Genomic DNA, 19,878 nt, shown 5'->3' with positions numbered 1-19,878 from the left:
CCAAGCGACAGGCGGCGATTGACAGTTGTGCTCAAAACGTTCAAAATAAAATAAAATTAAAAATTAAAAATAAATATAATTATAATAATAAATAACCAAACAGAAAGAATGCGGATTTGACCATTAACAGAAATAATGAAGAGCCTCTTGTTAAACTGCGATGCTTTCGCGCTCTGCATGGCATGCAGTCGTCTTCATCAACTTACACTTGTGACAAAAGTCATGAGAGGAAAGTAAACATGCATAACTGGCTCCTGGGTCTATGGACCCTTCAATCTCGCATTGAGCTACGTGGCGGTAGTGACAGAGAGATGTGCGCTGCTTGCGTTTGCGCTGAGAACATTCTGGCAGAAGCGCAGAACTGAAGCAATAGTGCCGGTGTGTATTGGGTTTATTATCGTTGGCGTACACAACATTGTCGACTGCTTTGATTATGATAAACGTAAAGGCGCATAACTAGCTCCCTTGGACTGTGGACACCTCAATCGACCTCCCAGATAGGTGATGGTGGTGCCGACCTTCAAGAACCTGATTTAGAGGAATATTTCCTGCTTAGCAGTGCTACACACCCAACTATTTATTTATTTTAGTGTTCACCATAGCATGCTGCATTCCTTGAACATAAAATATGTTGCAACTCATTCAAACCTCACCATTTCTTCTAATAGCGTCAATCCTGGTAGATGTTTTATTATAGTGACTCCTTCACTTGTTCAGCTCGCGAAAGGTAATTCACCACCGTGAGAGGGCGGAAATTGAGCCTCTCAGTCTTGCTTACCGCTTTCAGAATCTTCACTGAAAAGATTAACCTGATAATTTAGCTCCTAACTGTCAGGGCCACTCTGTCAAGATATACTCGACACCTTTGAAAACAGAAATAACAGGTATATTTGCAGAGTCAAGCCCTAATAATATCATAACCGAGAGTGGTCCGCCATCGGTTCACTTCCATATTAACGGGGCGAACAAAAAAAGCTTTTTAGTTCTGCTAATGGATGTGAAACCATTATAGCTCGCAATGAGCACTTTTATGCTTCGAGTGATTACAGTAACTGATTAAAGCACGGTACTCAGAAATTAACATAAACATGTTAACCATAGCATGTCTCGTTGTCTATCAAATGTTGTTGCATACGTTTCTATTCTACAAGCAACTCATCTCTCGTCCAGCCTGTCATTTGCCTCGCAGCAGCCTTCTTAAAGCACATCTTTCCCATGGCGTATGTGAAACACCTCCGAAATCATCTTTTTAATGAATCGCTCTAGACAGAGAGAGAAAGACGATCATTTGAGAGAAAATAAGAGAGATTGGCTTGACAGGATCATGATCTGGCCTGCTCCTTACCACAGAGTAGTGGGAAAAGGAGAAAAAAGAGGGTTATCGTGGGTGACGAAGTGGATAGGAGATAGGTGGGGATCTACATAGGGTGACCTCTTTTGAAATTTTACGCACTTTTATTTTGAAAACTTTTTGAGATACGTCGCTGCGGTCTGTGCATGTGTACTGGGCCGCAAGGCAGACATTACGTACGTAATAGACCTGAGTTATTAAATAAATAAATAACTAATTTAAGCAATCAGCTTTTTTCGTTCCAGAATTTAGAGGTCATGTATACGCTGCGAAACTGAAGGCCGTGAATATGGAAGGTCAGCGCAGTTTTTAAATTTTCTTTATCGGCAAGGTGGTTTCACATAGCGAACATAAAAAAATTCGCATTTGGAAGATGCTCCAATTGGCTTTGCCGCGTTGCCTGTTCATGAATTTTGTAGCTTGCATTGCAAATTTGGCAAATAAAAACGGTGTTTGTGTATTTTGTGACGTATAAGATGTTCACGTCCGACCGACGTTGAGATGTTATTATAAACTGTACGAAGTCTTAGGTGAAACACCCTCTATAGTAAAATTGCACTAAGACGCACTCATAAGTACAGCGAACACTTTTCCAACATTGCTTAGAGGCTTTCAGTTCCATTTCGTACAGACTATTTATTTTAAAAATTGACAGTTTTAAACAATTGAGTCTTTTTCACTAGTGGATTAAACTTGTGTAACCAGTAATTTTGCTTATCAGTGGTTGTTGTTATACAAAAGAAAAAAAATACTTCAAGCTCCACCCAACCTACATTTTGAGTGGATGGTTGGCGGCAGAGCCCAGCAAGCACCTACGTACCTATTAATGATTCTTTCGTTTTGAAAATAATCAAAATTTTATGCTAGAGCAAAAATAATGCTTGTAATGCGCAACACATTTTCCCCGGGTTGTTATTGAAGTAGTGCTAGCGGGCACAGTGGCAGCCGCAACACCAGCGGTTGGTTGTGGCTTTAAGGCGGTGTAGCTGTCAAGTTAATAAATAATCTGTCACGGGTTCGGCGACTAGTCGACATCATCACCGAGTCCGGACAATGAGGGGGTGGCCGTTTGATGCCCGGCGTAGCCGGTAAGCAAACGCAGTGACTGAGACCGAGGCGTGTTTAAGAGGTAACAACAACAAAACAACGTTTATAGTTTCGATTGAACAATGCGGCAGCTCTTACAGACACATAATTCACATTCTACAAAACAATTGCGCAAAGCACATAGGAGTAAACACACTGAATTAAGTTACACATTGAATATTTCTACACAGGTCAGAACACAAGTGGGAGGCCAATTAGATAGAGTCGATCAAAACTCAGGAGGTGAACAAACATACAGTAAACCGGGAAGCGCGGCTGCAGTCCATCCCAAACACGCAGTCAGTGCGGCCCCCGAAGGCGACGTCCGTCCAGGGCAGCTTGCGGTTTCGAGGATGCGGTGCGGCGGCTCGGAGACCCGGGAGTTCGCGCCGGCAGCGTTTCCACCGACGAGCGGACTGAAGTTCGTTTCCATACGGCCCCCTTTTAAAGCCCTCGAGCGCTAGCGAGCGAGCACTCGCGGCGCCACAGCGTCGGCGTCGAAAAAACAAAACACCAAAAAGCGCAACGAGAGCACGTAGGCACCTACACTTTGACTCTGCATGGCCGCCATCTTGGAGGAGGAAAAAATTAAAGCACAACTAAAAAGAAGCCCCAGGCTTCGACTCTCGATTCGGTGACCTTGGAGCCGCAAAAAAGTAAAACACAACCAAAAAGCCAGTCACGTAGGCCGCAACTTCTTTCCCGCTAATGGTCAGCTCTAGGCTTCGGCAGTATCGGGGACGAGTTTGAGCCGCCTCCGCTTTCGCAACGCGAGGGGTTGTCTACATAACTGAAAAAAGCGTGCATGCATTCTTGCTCTTCCCGAGACACATACAAAGAAACGCGGACGCATCAGTTATATACAAACAAAAGTAATTTACAGGCTGCCGCCACTTCTGTGACATAATCACATATGAATTTATTAACGAACCAAGTCAGTCAGTCATGTTGATACATTTACTGTCCAGAACTCCTGATAAACAGTAATCAACTGCGCCACAGCTATTATTTATCTGGTTAGGTCTTCACACAGCGGATTTGATGCTTTTTTATTTTGCTCCCAATTTCCCGCTGCTTACATAGCTCATTATTTTGAGAAATCGGGCTTTTAGACCTCGTATCCTTTCCCCCGATATTTTTCTTAATACGTGTCTACCAATGATACTTGCAGCCCCAGTACGGTTCTCGCAGGGGTGTCAGTGCCAGAAGTATATTTCTATCCGCGATTTTTCATAATGTGATTAGGTATGACTGTATTCAGTTAAAAGAAATTCCTTGTAATTTCACACGAAACATTGCACTTCAGCTTTAAACTAACTCTACAGCACTAACAAATAATAAATAAGAGGTATAAGGATGAGTCTCTAATATAGCTCGTTTTAGGAATGCACAAAAAACTGGTTGGTTGGGTTTTGTTGGTTTATGGGGTTTAACGTCCCAAAGCGACTAAGACTATGAGAGACGCCGTAGTGGAGGGCTCCGGAAATTTCGACCACCTGGGGTTCTTTAACGTGCACTGACATCGCACAGTACACGGGCCTCTAGAATTTCTCCTCCAAAGGAATTCAACCGCCGCGGCCGGGATCGAACTCGCGTCTTTCGGGTCAGCAGCCGAGCACCATAACCGCTGAGCCACCGCGGCGGCGCACAGAAAAAAAAACTAAAAAAACTACCGGTCAGAAAATAACTAATAAACTTTTAAATCATCACCTGCAGTAGTGGAAATTTGAAGAACAATCGTTCGTCATCGCAACGCACCACTAGCATGCCTCAAGGCTTTGCCCGCCATCAACAGGGTGCAGGCGACATTTGGTTTTCACCAGAGTAACATCCTTCTATCATGTTTACTGCTGTACTTGCCCGAGAAACCTCGTGCATAACCTTAGGTGATATCGCTGGCTGAGTGGTACGCTTACTGCAATTGCTAGTTGGTGCACGGCGACGCACATTTGTGGAGTGAACACAGGTGGCTAAGTCGCGTATTATTTCGCACGCACTCGCGCACGCACGCGCGCACGCGCGCGCTCACACACACACACACACACACACACACACACACACACACACACACACACACGCACGCACGCACGCACGCACGCACGCACACACACACACACACACACGCACACACGCACGCACGCACGCACGCACGCACGCACGCACACACACACACACACACAGCCGCCGCGGTGGCTCAGTGGCTATGGTGCTCGGCTGCTGGCCCGAAAGACGCGGGTTCGATCCCGGCCGCGGCGGCTGAATTTCTTTGGAGGAGAAATTCGAGGCCCGTGTACTGTGCGATGTCAGTGCACGTTAAAGAACCCCAGGTGGTCGAAATTTCCGGAGCCCTCCACTACGGCGTCTCTCATAGCCTTAGTCGCTTTGGGACGTTAAACCCCATAAACCAAACCAAACTAAACCACACACACACACACACAAACACACACACAAACACACACACACGCACACACACACACACACACGCACACGCACGCACACACGCGCGCACACACGCGAGCACACACGCACACGCACATGCACAGATACACACGCACAGATACACACGCACGCACGCACCCCTCGTGGTAGAGCACCTGCCTCGGCTCCGGGAGGTGGTGGGTTCGACTCCCGCCGCTGGCCGGGTATCCACCGGTTTTCTCAAAATGGGTACGAGCTATGCCCCGGCTGGTGATTGGCTTCCTAGGGTTGCACTGGTTGGGAAAGGAACCTGCGCCTTAAGATCTCGTCAGTGTGGGCTTCAATATAGGGACAAAGCGAAAAAGGGCCACAAGTTGGGCTTCTACCGCAATGAGGCGGTCATCGCTTTAGCAACGATTGTGGTATCACGAAAAAATTGTAACCCATATTTCCGTAGAGAGTAGGGGTAAGAATGTAATGCATTTCAATAAAGGACGCAGAACGTTGTAGCGCGACTTACAGATGTGGGGGTCGCGAAGAAGTATTGTTCAGATCATTCGGCTGTTGGATGTCCTGCCGCCTTCACTCGCTTCTGGTCTTAGACGTGGGCAGCATGCTGTACGGTCCCGGCTTCTTTCGCGGCGTCTGAAGCTGCCATGATTCCCGCGTTTCATGCAGTTGGAGAGCGAACTCCCCGCTGCATCACGCTCTTTCATTTTAATGCAGCCGCGCTCAACCGCTTTTATTTTTACACGGTAGGCAACGCTCTAAGCGTCCGTCGCTGCTTGACGCGCTGTGGCACTCGCTCTCTCGTTCACAGATCCGACAGGTTAGTCCTCCTAGACTTCTTTCTCATCTTCGTATCCGGCTGCATTAAGCCGCCGCATGCGACAAAGGATACTTTCATATCTCTCGCCTCAAAAGCGCGCATCTGTGCCGTCGCGGTGGCTCAGTGGTTATGGTGCTCGGCTGCTGACCCGAAAGACGCGGGTTCGATCCCGGCCGGGGCGGCTGAAATTTCTTTGCAGGAGAAATTCTAGAGGCCCGTGTACAGTGCGATGTCAGTGCACGTTAAAGAACCCCAGGTGGTCGAAATTTCCGGAGCCCTCCACTACGGCGTCTCTTATAGCCTTAGTTGCTTTGGGACGTTAAACCTCGTAAACCAAACCAACCAAACCAAAAGCGCGCATCTGTCCACGCGTTCGCCTCAGCAATCTCTCAATTACTCCGGGAAACAAACACATGAGACTCAGTTTACTTACGCAGAGGCCAGCGACCACGTTACAAGTTGTGCCCGATGGGCATTCGCTGCAGGTCCTGCCTGCTTTGTACATGGCACTTCCAATGATGTTTCCCCTGAAAACGGAAACGAAACCTCTGACACACAGTATTGGCTCTTTGAATAGAGGTACTTAGTTATAAAATCTACTGCTTTCGGCGCCTTCTCCAGGGCACGACCTTGCTGAAGTGCGTTTTGAAGATAGCTCTGTAGTGAGTGTCAATTCTTCACCTAAACAAGCATACGTTGTAGAAAAATACAGACAGCTGCAGAAACTTTATGTCCAAAGGGGGAACTCGTCAAAAAATAAATGAGCATTATATTCCAACTCGGTCTCTCGACTTCTGAGCTCAGCATGACTCTCGGTGTCGATACAACATTTTCCTATTGAGTTAATACGCTGCCTTCCATTTGCGCCTTCACATATCAACATTTTATTTTACTTGTCTTCGTATAAAACATTTTTGCACTGCTTTTTCATGCTCCTTAGTCACAGTCGATGACTTCAAAAGGCCTGCGGTGGTCGAAGTAAACGTCTCTCGGAACCCCACTTGACGCTTCCATCTTTTTCTTTTTGCGCATTGCGCTCGTTCGTTCGTGTAATCACCGCTGGACTTTTTGCAGCGAAATCTGTTAAAGCCTTGGTTTAGTCATATGGCCCGTTAATCTATCGTGGAATATACAGCAACAGCCGTAAAGCGTTAATTACCTCGTAAATTATGTATTTACCTAAACTACTAATTTTTCAAATTAATTTAAGTAATTCTGCTGAAATCAATTGAATTTTTACATGCCAACGGTGGCAAGTGGCCGTGAGTGACCAGGATTCCAGGTGGCAAATTCCCCTCTTCTCCCTTAGGAAAGAGGAAGGAGCAGGCAAGTGTGAAAGGGAAAATACAGAGCGGCGGGGAGGAGGCGACCGGTGGCCGGGTCAAATTCGCTCATTCACAAAGCCACGGTTGTACTTTGCAGATAGACGATACATATGCAACGGCCAAGTGCAGAGCTATGAATAGCTAAAGCAAAGCTATATCATCTCTCCCTGATTGGTTTGTTTATATATGTACCTAGATTTTCCGGCAGGAGCATTGCAGCAACAATAATACTAGGCGCAGCAATATACTTTTCGTAGCTGTCCCGCCGAGAAAAGGCATCCCCCAAAAGGTGCCAGCAGTAACACAGCACAATTCAAACATTCCAGTATAAGAACGTACGAAAAGCATAGGCACTAAATGCCTACGTAAATAACTACTAATAATGAAATGAGCTCAGCCGGAAAGCATAGCTCATACGGTGCTTTTCATTCTGGAGCGCGCCCAGGTAAAGTGGGCTCGGGTGCTGTAATGGAAGAACCAAACATCGACAGCCTTTTTTCTCATGTTGCTGCTTAGTAAGACGGTCGAGGAAATCGTCGACCAGAAACAAATCCTCAAAGATGTCGGAATTCTATAAATGAGACGATACGCCTCCTAATATAGTTGGTGGGAAAAAGATATTCCTCTAAAATGGAGGGCAGCAATGTTTCTTGTGGTCTCACTGCCGGCTCTTTTTACCCTACAAAAAGACACGTTTTAAAAACCGATTTCAACTTTTTTTCAAAGCACAGATAGCGATCCGCGTTCTTGCCTTTCCTTCACCTTGCGACAGCTTTATGCAAGACAGAGATTCCATGACTAATAGCTGCAAGGCAACAGCGTCTATCCTTGAATGAAACAAGATGCAAGAATCAATCAGACGTGATTACAATGCATACCCAAGCCCGCAACATATAACTTAAAGTGTGCATTGCTCAAACAGCTTCAGAAGACAACAAGCATAATTTTGCTTTTAGTTACTAAACCATGTGTCCGTTAGCATGTTTATAATCATACATGAAATGGAGACGATTTCGTTTGTCATCTCTCTTTGCATATACGCTGAAGCAACTTACCCTGGCGCGTAATTGCAAGCAAAGAGCTTCTTGAAAGGATATCTCGGGTTATTGTCCTTGTAATACGTGTAACCACAACCCACGTAGCGCGTTTCCGCCCAGGCGACCTGCAGGCGATTGCAAAGGCGATAAATACGAATGATGCACGCTGTCCATCAGCTAAATATGCGGTTAAACTACGTCGGTAGTGTGTAAGAACCTACCGTAGCAATGCTCGAATATAATGGCATCAGGACAGGAACTGCGTCCCCACAAATACAAGTGACGCAATAAATTTAACCGCGAAACGAGATTCATGGAACTAATGCGCACAAGGTTAGGACACACTACTGCTACCTATCGCTATGGGCGTTGTGGTGCTTTATTTTCGCTGTTCTTCAGGGCCAGTAATGCCGTCCGAAGCTTTTTCATGTGAACTAGGCGCATTTACACGTCTGATCGACCGGTTTGAATACCGAGAGGTGAGAGTGGACGGTCAACTTACAAAAGGCTTAACTTCCATTTATCTACCAAACGCCGGCAAGCCGCGACGACCGCAATGCGCCGGCAGGCCGATATGTCAGCGGTGGTTGTGGTCCCCGCGCGACCCACTCTGCGAGCGTGTCGGTGCAAGTTGCAGCGAACGCGCCAGGCATTGTGAGCTAGGCATGGCCAAAGGTGACAAACACAAATGCGGCAAGTTTTCTTCGCCACTGAGAGGCAGAGAAGATGTGCAAATATTTTACTTATCTTATTTTGCCTCTGAGTGGCGAATAAAAGACGTCGAATTTGTGATTGTCACCTTTGGCCATGTCATAGCTCACAATGCCCGTCGCGTTCGCTGCAACTTGCACCGTCACGCTTGCAGACTGGCTTGCGCGGGAGCCGCAACCACCGCTGACATATCGGCCTGCCGGCGCATTGAGGTCGTCGCGCCTTGGCAGCAGCTGATTTCGTTCACTCAAACCACGTTCGCGAGCAGCACAATCGAGGCGCGCGAATGCGCTAGTCACGTGATTTTATTTTGTATTTCGCGGGCTTTCTTTGGAGCTCTCAAAAAATATACACGTGAGGTTTTCTTCACCGCAAATAAATGGAATGGGGGTTTCTGAAGGTGCTCTCCAACTTTTCAAGTCACATTTTCTGTCTAAAGTCAATATTTACGCATTTAGAAAAATTATCTTAATTGCTAATTAATTATTTGCAAAACAAAAAATTGCCTATGATGCGCAAGCCGCTTGGTAGATGTAAGTATGGGGTTTCCCTGACCTACCTCACATATTTTATTTTTTAACCCGTGGCTAAAGTTAGCGTGGACACCGTGTATATCAGCATTATTCTTTAGCCAGACGCAGCTAAGTAACAGTAAAACAACATTTCAAGCTACTAACTTTGCCTAAATGTTCCACGTCGAGACAAATTAAATCAGTAAACTTTATTACGTACGCACCATGATCGAACAATAAACCTTAACTTTGAAATGTAAGTGCCTCCAACGAGAAGTGCAAAAGCAAATCGTTTGAGAATGTGCGCTACTGCTAAGCGCAACCTTGTCTGACAGGCATTGAAAGCATGGGAAAATTACACTACGCATAGAATGTTTGCCGCTGTTCAGCGGAATGCCACATTTTCTAAATGCCTGAACACAGCAAACGCTTTAATCAGCTGCACTAATTAAGATGGTCACCGTATTATATTCCATCATGTATTTATGTCTTCTATTTCTTGGTACGACGTTCTCATGCTATGGGAATCGCTATTAGTAGTAAATAAGCTGCATGAGAAATATACCGGTGTTTCAACTAAGATCTTCTGCCATTTTTTTTATTACAGGAGTGCTTTTTTAGGCGTAGTTTTTTCCGCCGTGTGACGCGTCAGATTACATCTAAAACTTGCTATCTAGTAGGCTGGTTAAGTAATATTAAATTCTTAATGATATACCTTGACACTTAATTTTGTTATTTATTGTAAGGTGGCTAGCCAACCGTAAGCAATACCTACAGCAGTTCTCTAAAAAAAACCAAAACGTAGTTTCCCTCGCCGCTTTTGCCGTGCAAATTCTGGCTATTTCGACGAGTTACGTGGACTGGAGAGCTTGCTTTGCCCGAAAGCTTTTCGAAAGCGCATGTATTTTGTTGCGATGTAGGAAAGATTTGTTGGGTTTTATCGCGGAGTCTACCTGCATTTTTGAAATTCTAAAAACTGATATGGATACTACTTAGGATGGACTACACGCTTCTTAACTAGTACGGAGACTAACACTAATACTTATAAAGATAACTACTGAATACTCATTAACCACCCTACTGCTAAGACGTCTTCGCTGTATTCTGATGCGCTACACCACTGACATTGCTTTGCGAAAAAATCGCATTTCTAAGCCAAAAAACCTCTTTTTAAAAAATTGCAGAACTTCGTAGGCGAAACACCCGGAATAACAATGCCATGGGTGCGATTTTAAACACAGAAAGAAACCTGGCGTACAAATTTTCAGCATACCTGTGTCAAATCCAAGACACTTGGCCCTGGGCTCACTTTGAAAGGGTTCACATTCCTGGGGGAGAAATCCGGGTATTCGTCGAACCATTCTTTGACGCGTTCGGTACCGTCCGCATTTCGCCGGTCAACACGCTCGTAATTCCAGGCGAAGTTCTGACCCACCTCCTTAAATTTGGCTGCGAAATTCAACAACACGGGATGTACAAAGGATGAAAAAATATTTAGTTATTTTATTTATTTATGTACACTGTAGCCCTCACTTGAGGACATTACAGGGGAGGTTTTTGTTTTAATTTTCGAGGAGCAAAAACCTCAGGCAATAACAAGACACAAAAAACATTATCAAAGCACGAATACAGGACCAGCAGTTAGAGAAAGAGGAAAAGCAACACCAACAAAGAAGCCGTGAATCACTAAAAAAAAATGTGAGAAATCATAACAGCATGATCAATTGTCAATTCCCCCTTTCCTTGTAATATAATTCCAAAGGCTTTCAAACTCACATTTCGAGCTGTGACAATGCATTCCGCAAGACCGTTACACATATTAATACACGAAGGAAAAAAAAAGAGTTTTGAAAAGTGGCTAGGTGAGTTCTATACGGCCGTATTGAGGCACTGTGGTTGAAACGCGCACTGTGTTTTAGAGGATGGTGAATATACGTTTCTTTGTTTATTTTTCGTTGATTCCTGGTGATTTGGAAAAACAGTTTCAGGAGTTGTTTTTCTCGTCGTGTTTCGAGCAGTTCCAAGTCGCAATATTTCAGCATGTCTGTTACAGAATCGGTCTTCCGATAACGCGGACATACAAAACACACTGCGGTTCTCTGAATTTTTTCGAGTTTATCTCGCAAGTAGACTTAGTGGGGACTCCAAAATATTTGGTGTCCTGCGTGACTGATTCTACGAAAGGTTCAAAGAAACTAAATAAATATTATTTTTAATTCTCTGGCTATTTTTACAATGTATAGCACACACTATTCGGTTCCCCAGTATTTGGTTTCGTTTTATTAAACGGGCCGCGGTCGCCTCCTGGGCGACCTCTACATAGACCTCAACAAGCGGTGACCCGGCAAGTCGCGCCTTCTATCCTAGCGGCGTCCAAGCATGGCAGGCTGGCAAGACCTGGATTTCAACTCCTAGCTTCCAGCGCTCCGGTCTGCAGGCGTCGGCGGGTTGTTCGCCCAAAGGGAGGCTGCGATGCACTTCAACGGCATTACCATCCATCCGTTTAAACACGCAGTCCTTTACGACATTCTCCCGCCCGATCTCCTCTGCCGACTCGCCTGCCCTACCTCAGGATGCCGGCCCTACGAGGAGTTGCGCGCTGCCGTCCTCGCCTACTATGGCGTATCATACTACCCGTTACCGCTCTATGCTGAGGCGGACCCGCTTTCGCCACCGCCAGCGCCTGCGCCCGCACCAGCATCGCACTCGTCTCCGGGAGCTTCATTGGGAAACAGCACGCCACAACCGTCACCGGCCAGTACTCTGCCACTCCAGTGCAGCGCCTCCGGCCCGGCTGCTTTAACACCGACCGCACCAGACGCTGCCGCCTCACTTCCAGCAGCACATCCTTCTAACGCGGACACGCTAACAGCACTGCGCGAAGACTCCACGGCCCCAAGTCCACAGTCATTCCCCCAGCAGCTCGTCCAGGTGCCTAGCCCAACGCGGTTTGCCACGCCAGCGAACGCAGCGACAGACGTGCTTCGCGCCAGCCTGTTCAGCGCCTCCGGCCATAGCACCTCCAATAATGATGTTACAGCGCCTTCGGAACAGTCCGGCGAGCAACTTCTATCCGCAATAGTGCCGCCGACAGTCGAGCTCTTCCTCGACGAGTGCCCACCAACTTCTCTAGCCTACTGCGTAACATCGCTGCCAGCCGAATGCTCACCTGCCGCTTCATCGCTCATCCCACCAAAGGCGTCAGTCACTGACCTGAACGAGCGAACTAAGGGCGAAGTGAGCTTCCCGGCATCGTAGCATCTGTTCGATACTAGCCCCACTACACAGGCGGCAACACTGCTTACCCCAGGGGCCGTATCTCATGCCCTCAGTGCTGTCAACAGCTTTTCGAAGTCTGACCGTAGCAGTTCAACACTGGCGCAGCAAGCGCACGCTTTGGTGCCTGACTTGAGCCACCTTCAGCAACAAATGGTAGAGACATCCACACCTAGTAGTGAGGCAACTCTCCATCCACCAGCTGTGTCCGTTGCTGTCAGCCAGCTGTCTGATGTAGCACTCTCAGCCGCACGGCCTGTCACTGCAACAGCCTTCTTGCAGCCCCCCCACAACCGACTATTCCCACGCGCATTAGCACTGGACAGCCGCTCCGGACTGTGCTAATGCCCTTCACTACCGTGTCCCTCATAGCCTGAGTCGCTTTGGGACGGTAAACCCCAATAAACCAATAAACCAGCTCCGGACTGTCACTCCCGCTTCACCCAAGCACCTGGCTTTGAACCCAGCAACTTCCTCCGCCATGGTCACAGCTGTCATCGTTGTGTCGGCAGTCACACCCGTGCCAACGCCAGTGGCCATCCCGCCCTGCTCGCGCCCTTCGTCAGGGGCACCTGAGCCGTGTAAGCCAGTCGTTGCCACCTACTTGGAGGACTTGCAGCTGGCGCTACAGCAGCTACGCGACACCACGATGAAGAGTACGTTCGCACAGGAGCTGCACGTCATCTTCTCGCAGAACAGCGCCGCCTCTGCAATTACTCCGGCACCTCCCTTTGATGTATTTTCCGAAGACTCAGCCACCCTCTCACACTCAGTAGTAGCTGTAATGCCTGACACACAGCTGTTGTCGGTTGACGGAGCCGTTTCAGCCGCTCCCGTGCTTTTGACGGCGTACCTGGCGCGCCAGATTCCCACCGATATCAGCTGCAACGTTCCAACAACGATTGCACTTGTGTCAGTAGGCAGCATACCGTCCAAGCGGCCCTACGATGGCCTCCATTGCCCCCATGTCCATTGATAGCTCGGCACCCTGCATCATTGTCCGTTGCGCAGCAGCCAGGCTCGTCCACCTGAGCTATCGCACTCCACCCGACGGCTCTTCCTGGCCAGTCAGCTGACATGAACCTATCGTTCCCTCATTTTCTCCTTTTTTTTCTTTCTTTTAACGACTCACTATCTAGGTGGGACCCTGTAGCGATGCTCATGGCTCGCACGAGCCAAGTGCCGCAGAGAACGAGGCAGCGCCAGCACGAGAGATGGAGAACGCTTGGAACTCGGCCTCGACCGGACGCTGCCGCCGCTTCTCTGCCGCTACCATCTCTCTGGCAGCCTTCAAATAAACGTGTCCGCGGTCACCTCCTGGGAGACCTCCACATCGATCTCGACACACTCAGCCTTCATATAAGCTCGCCTTTTGTTATAGCCCGAAAACTGATCGCGCTCAATTGTTTATCCATGCAAACAATTAAGATCTGAAACGTGCCTAGTGCACCTAAGACTGTTTGAACTGATGCCCCAGTTGTCTGAAACGCAAACACAGTCACACGAAGATCTGCCATTTCAACTGGCGGGTTCATGCTGTGTTCATGCAACTGTGCTCATGCCTCGGTTTCCCGCCGTTTTATTTTGTAGGCTGCAGTTCTCGATACCTTCTAGAATGATTATACTTTCTTTATTAATATTGTTCATGCACAACACAGTTTGTTGAATTTAGCCATCATCTTTTGTCTGCCTTCGACTGCCACGAGAAAATAGACTGCGTTTTCCTGGATTTCAAAGAGGCATTTGATACTGTGCCCCACTTCCTGTTGCTCCATAAACTCTCCTTTCTTTATGTAACAAATGATGTATATAAATGGATTAAAAATTATCTTGAAGGGAGCAAGCAACGCGTCTTAGTCAAGGGTTGTTTTCAGATATGGCGACAGTCACTTCTGGAGTTCTGCAGGGGTCTGTGTTAGGGCCATTGCTGTTTTAATTTATGTCAGTGACATAGTTGAATATGCTAATTGCCGGGTGCGGGTGTACGCCGATGACGGTGTTTTGTATCTTTCAATTAAAGCGCCATGTGACATAGATTAACTTTAACAAAACCTAGACCGCATTCAACAATGATGCGATAAATGGAGCGTGGCTTTGAATGAAGCTAAATTCTGCTGTGTTCTCTCTACTTGCAGGCGCATGTTTTAAATGAGCACCTTTTATCCAAAGCGTCGGATTATAAATATTTTGGTATTTAATTTTCGGCTGACCTTACCGAGAAAACACGTTGAATACATAGCAACAAAGGCGTCGAGAATGTTACATTTTTTAAAAAGGAATTTTACGGATGTTCCTGAAATTGTTAAGGAGCTTTTATATTTTACTAACATCAGATCAATCATGGAGTATGCCTGTGCTGTATGGGACCTTCAAGCCGGAACCCATTCTGCTATTCTGGAGCGAGTTCAAAATCGTGCTGCGTGGTTTGTTACTAACAGCTATAGTTTTGATGTTCACAGTAGCAGCACTAAGCTGGATTTGGAGTGGAACTCCCTTAAGGAGCGCCGATTACAGATTAAACTACAATTTCTCTACTGCATTTATTTTAATAAAACAGCCATAAACCCTAAGCCATATTTGCTGCCACCCTATTTTACATCGAAACGGTGCGATCGTGAATAGAAAATACGCGAGACGCAATTTTGTACTGATGCTTTCAAGCACTCTTTCATTCCGCATACTACCAATAAATGGAATAAGCTGTCTCATGCTGTTGTTAAATGTCGGTGTGAGATCGCTTTTCGAGCACTGTTGTCGAGCCTGCGGCGTTCGTGAATGCTTATTTAGACTTATCGTCTTTTCTCTGTTTTGCATTGGTTCTACCAGTAAACCTGACATGTGTGCACACAGTTAATGCCACTACTTTCTTTCTATTTTTTTCTTTATTGCCATGTATCACTGACTGGGTAGCCCATGTTGTTTGTTTGACATGTACATACTTATGTATCCGCTCCTGCAATTATGCTTTCCCGGCGCAGAAGGAAATTCAAATAATTAAATATATATTTTACTGACGAAAGCATGCATATATAACATTGACGTAAAGACTCGTAAAGATGGCTTTACTTGTAATTTTTTGCGTTTTGGAACGCTATTTCAGAAAGCAATTCCTTCCTCACGACACTAAAAACAAGTGCGACATAGTCGTTGAGAACTTTACTTTTATCATGAACAACATAATAGTCATGGCTTGCATATCTCGATTGGTGCGTCCCTTCTATGTCAGTAAGTAGCGGAGTCCGCGAAAACACTGCCGCTGCGCCAACGTCGCTCATAATTCTTTCCTTAATATATGCGCGTTCTCGGAAAACGAAATTCACTATTGGCATACGCAGTAGTGCTTGCATAACCTAGAATCACTCAGCACCTTAAAAACGAGATATTTAGTCTATTTCAATCTCTCTGGGGCACCCCAGCGCAGTTTTAATCGAAAGACGGCTTACTGTGGAGACCATTGCACAGCGCAAAGAAAGTAACGACATAAATATTACTCGTAAAGTGCATCTTTATTGCGCTCCGCTCTTTGAAGTAGGATGTGAATAACTGAATGCACATCCCTGTCGCCGAGAAAATAAAATGAACGTTATGATTTGTAATCCACTCTAGACTGGCATAATCGCCATGTACTGCAAAAACATCATAATAATAACATTAAAGCATTCAACAACACCCTTCACATCAAAATCTTAACGTAATGCCAAATGCTGTAGTTGTTACTGTTATCATTTCCGTGCAGTAGAGATTTCCTACATCTTTTAAAAAACTGCTATGGAATACTTCAGACACTGCTGGCAGTGCTGAGGCCCCAGCATGTGACAAAGTGAGTCCCTGTGCTTTTTTCTACGGCGCGTAATTGTCTCCGTGAGCACTTACAGGTGATGCGCTGCCTCTTGTCGTCGTGTTTACTGTCGTCGCAAAGATTGGTGAACGCCTGGGCCACCTCTGCCAGCTCCTCATCCCATGTCTGCAAAGTAATAACCGGATCACACTCATGGCAACATCCTGCGCAGTAACCCTTTCTTTTAAAGGGCAGCTGCACCACTTTTTTGAGAATTTCGCGATATTCAAGGATTCAAATCTATGTAGGCTGTAGGTAAATCATGCGAAGAGTTTTTGCACTAGAATTTAAAATAGTGCCGTAATCGACGATTCAATTTTGCGCTTCTCGTCAATGCACTGGAGGACTGCAGAAAAACAGCGTGACGTCACGGAAGGTATGATTTAGAGTTACCGCTGTCGTCAGCCAAACCCTGCCCTGACGCGTTAGACGCCGCCGAACACCTCTTAGCAGGGTTCGCTTTGGTTTGGTTTGGTTTATGGGGTTTAACGTCTCAAAGCGACTAAGGCTATGAGAGACGCCGTAGTGGAGGGCTCCGGAAATTTCGACCACCTGGGGTTCTTTAAAGTGCACTGACATTGCACAGTACACTGGCCTCGAATTTCTCCTCCAAAGAAATTCAGCCGCCGCGACCGGGATCGAACCCGCGTCTTTCGGGTCAGCAGCCGAGCACCATAGCCACTGAGCCACCGCGGCGGCTTTCGGTGGCGTTGCAAATGTACCGATACCTTCGATGACGTCATCATGCGCCCCCCCCCCCCCCCCACACACTTGGCGTTGTGCGCTGCGGAGAAGCTTGAAGGGCGTCCGGATTTTAATCGGTGATTACTTCACTATTTTGAAGTGCTAGCCCAAAAAGACTTCGCATGCTTTACCTCCAAGTTTCACACATTCGACCCTCTTAAGCTCGTTGATTTCTAAAACCTATGCAGTTTCCCTTTAATGCTTATAGACAAGCTGCATTGACTTACTGGCCGTGGCGTTAGGTTGCTGAGTCCAAGATCTCGGGATCATGCATCTAGCCAAAAACTTATTGCAGACGCTGTGTGCTGGACGATTCGATTGTACATCCAAGAACGACATTGGCAGAAATTAGTAGGGACCCCTCCACTGCGGCATCTCCCAGAGCGCATTATACTTTGCGTCTCAACGCGCACATACCAAATCCGTGCTTATCACCAGAAGTTTCACTTTTGCAAACTCCTTCGAACTCTCTGCAGAAGGAAAAAAAAATTTGGCAGAGGCTTAGCTTGGTTAAGCCCGGTAAGTTGCGAAAGCAATAGCCCTGGCTGCGCTTGGTTTGCCTGGTGGTGTGTCTTGGTAGTGCTCTTAGTAAAGCTTATTTATGAAAGTTTTGCCCATTTGTTTTACATGGCATTATATCACCACACGAGGGCCCCGACGACGTGCTGGGAGATTTATGCGTGCCTCGGTCACCAAAACGAGCGGCTGACGCTAACAGATGATTGTCTATAGAAGCTTTCCTCTTCTTTCACTCCCACTTCCTCCCTTCCTGTACGGTGCGGTTCGGGGGTCCACCGAGATGACAGAGAATTAACTTTTCTCCAAAAGCGTTGCGTTCAAAGGGCAAGGCATCGCGCCGAACAGGTGGTGGCGTTCCTCCCTTCCTGTGGTTCGGGTGTCCACCGAGATGACAGAGAATTACTGCGCCATGCCTTGCCCTTTGAACGCACCGCTTTTTGAGGAAAGAAAATAGCGCAGTAAATCTCTGTCATCTCGGTGGACACCCGAACCGACCGCTAAGCGCGTCGCGCGCGGCAGGAGCGGGAGTTAAGCCGCGCTTGGTAGCTTCGGCCTCGCTACGCGACGGCGCGAGTTGTAGCCCCGCTCTTGCAGCTGTGACGTCAGATCGATAAGCGCGCCGCGCGTGGCAGAAGCAGGAGTTTGGCCGCGCTTGGTAGCTACCGGCCTCGCTACGCGACGGGCTGAAAGTGCAAGCAGTATTGCTTTTGCAATAATATGCAAGGCCCATAATTTATAACAAGGCCTTCTAGTGTAGCTTTGCTTTTTTTTTTGTAAATCGTTCTAGACAGCCGCATTGTGGCCTTAATATGTCTACCCAAACCATAAAGAAAAATGACAGTTCGTCATGCGTCGTCCGTTAAGAGCTCCTTGGACGGGGAGTCTCCCTATGTATGACGTTATTGAACATCATCAATAAGGAACCGCCGCGGTGGCTCAGTAGTTTGCGCACTCGGCTTCTGATTCCAAGATATTGGGTTCAATCCCGGGTGCGCTATTTCGATACGGGCAAAATACAAGAACGCCCGTGTACAATGAGCTGTCAGGGCACTTTAGAGAACCTAAAGTAATCTAAATTATTCTGGCGCCCTCCTCAATGTCGTCCCTGACAGCTTAATAGTTGCTACGAAAAACTAAATACCACAATTTTCCATTTAAACATGACCGCTCAGCCCGTACAGCAGCTTTCTTATTGGCCGTATACATTCCTTTATTGGCTGTGACAAGTGCATAAGTGACAAGTGCATAAGGGTTGGCTAGCAGCTAGTACCTAACGCGACAATAGTCGATTACGTTTATTTTTTTCGATACATGCCTTTGAGTTGTACACCGTCGGAGAGACATTTTATTTCATGCAGATGGCTGACTGCGCTGACCTTAAAGGGCGCAGTGGGATTCTTGTACTCGGCAGGTAGCAAGAGGTAAGAGTTCAGTAAGTTTTATACAGTGGGGCCCCTTAAATTGGGCTGTCGTTGCTTGTCAAGCTTTGCAGAGTCCTTAACATGCGTGTTTCTTGACCACAACTGAAATTTGCGCTCAGGACAGAGAAAAGAGGGTAATTGTTTCGTAATATGCCCACTTAGCCGCCAGGCCTCTCCAAGCCTAGCATAATGGCAGAGATCTACGCTGACCGGCTACTGAAACGGAATCTTGGCTATAGCGCAGGCTCGACTATGCGCTCTTAAATAAGTATACACTTACCAAGCTGTACATATTTGTCGCCGGTGGAAAGCCGGACAGCCTCCCCTGAGCCACCTGGGAGCGGTAGCCGTTGTGGGCATTCAATATCATCGCCTTCTCAGAATCATTGAGGCCCGTCACGACGAAGGTGCACTGCGGGTTCGGCGGTTTGCAAGCCGTGTGCACCAGGCCGCTGGGGAGATTCCGGTACTCCGGACGACACTTGGCGAATGCCGTGCCACGAGGGTCAGCCGCGATTGCCGCAATCGCAGCCAGAAGAAGAGATCTCGCCGCGGAGCTCTTCACCCGACTTCCCATCTTTCTTTGCCCTCTTCCAACAGTTCAGAAATGTCGCTGCATATCAGCTCATTAGGGCTGCCTCTTTACTCGTATCCAAAACTCGCATGTCCTCACGCACCACACAGCTTTTCTTTGTCCGCCGCAGTTGAGGTAGCACTCGCGTAGACTGTCTCAAGCCCCTGTAAACGTTGGCAACAAACCATGATGGGACGAAAGTAGTGTAACATCAAATAGAATACATGTCTGAGTCCG

The 19,878-nt window shown here is 47.1% G+C and overlaps 1 protein-coding gene across 5 annotated transcripts in view; it reads right to left on the bottom strand.

The window, feature by feature from the left end:
* Positions 1 to 19,878, bottom strand: part of LOC149370302 (scoloptoxin SSD976-like) — a 65,902-nt gene that overhangs the window by 839 nt on the left and 45,185 nt on the right. For 4 of the 5 annotated variants that reach the window (XM_089561183.1, XM_089561175.1, XM_089561185.1 and 1 more), the window contains exons 2-7: positions 19,348 to 19,805; positions 16,419 to 16,509; positions 10,543 to 10,718; positions 8,065 to 8,171; positions 6,118 to 6,211; positions 5,015 to 5,148 (exon numbers count right to left, since the gene is read on the bottom strand). In XM_089561183.1, coding sequence (XP_089417309.1) covers positions 5,015 to 5,148; positions 6,118 to 6,211; positions 8,065 to 8,171; positions 10,543 to 10,718; positions 16,419 to 16,509; positions 19,348 to 19,644 — 899 coding nt within the window. In that variant the 5' untranslated portion in view covers positions 19,645 to 19,805. The remainder of the gene's footprint in view (positions 1 to 5,014; positions 5,149 to 6,117; positions 6,212 to 8,064; positions 8,172 to 10,542; positions 10,719 to 16,418; positions 16,510 to 19,347; positions 19,806 to 19,878) is intronic. The other variant, XM_089561198.1, reaches the window with a different exon arrangement.

This window comes from Amblyomma mixtum, chromosome 1 (assembly GCF_055824585.1).
Source record: "Amblyomma mixtum isolate Tamu chromosome 1, ASM5582458v1, whole genome shotgun sequence".
Taxonomy (NCBI): Eukaryota; Metazoa; Arthropoda; class Arachnida; order Ixodida; family Ixodidae; genus Amblyomma; species Amblyomma mixtum.
The sequence above is the reverse complement of the archived record's forward strand: the minus strand, read 5'-3'. Positions and strand labels throughout refer to the sequence as shown.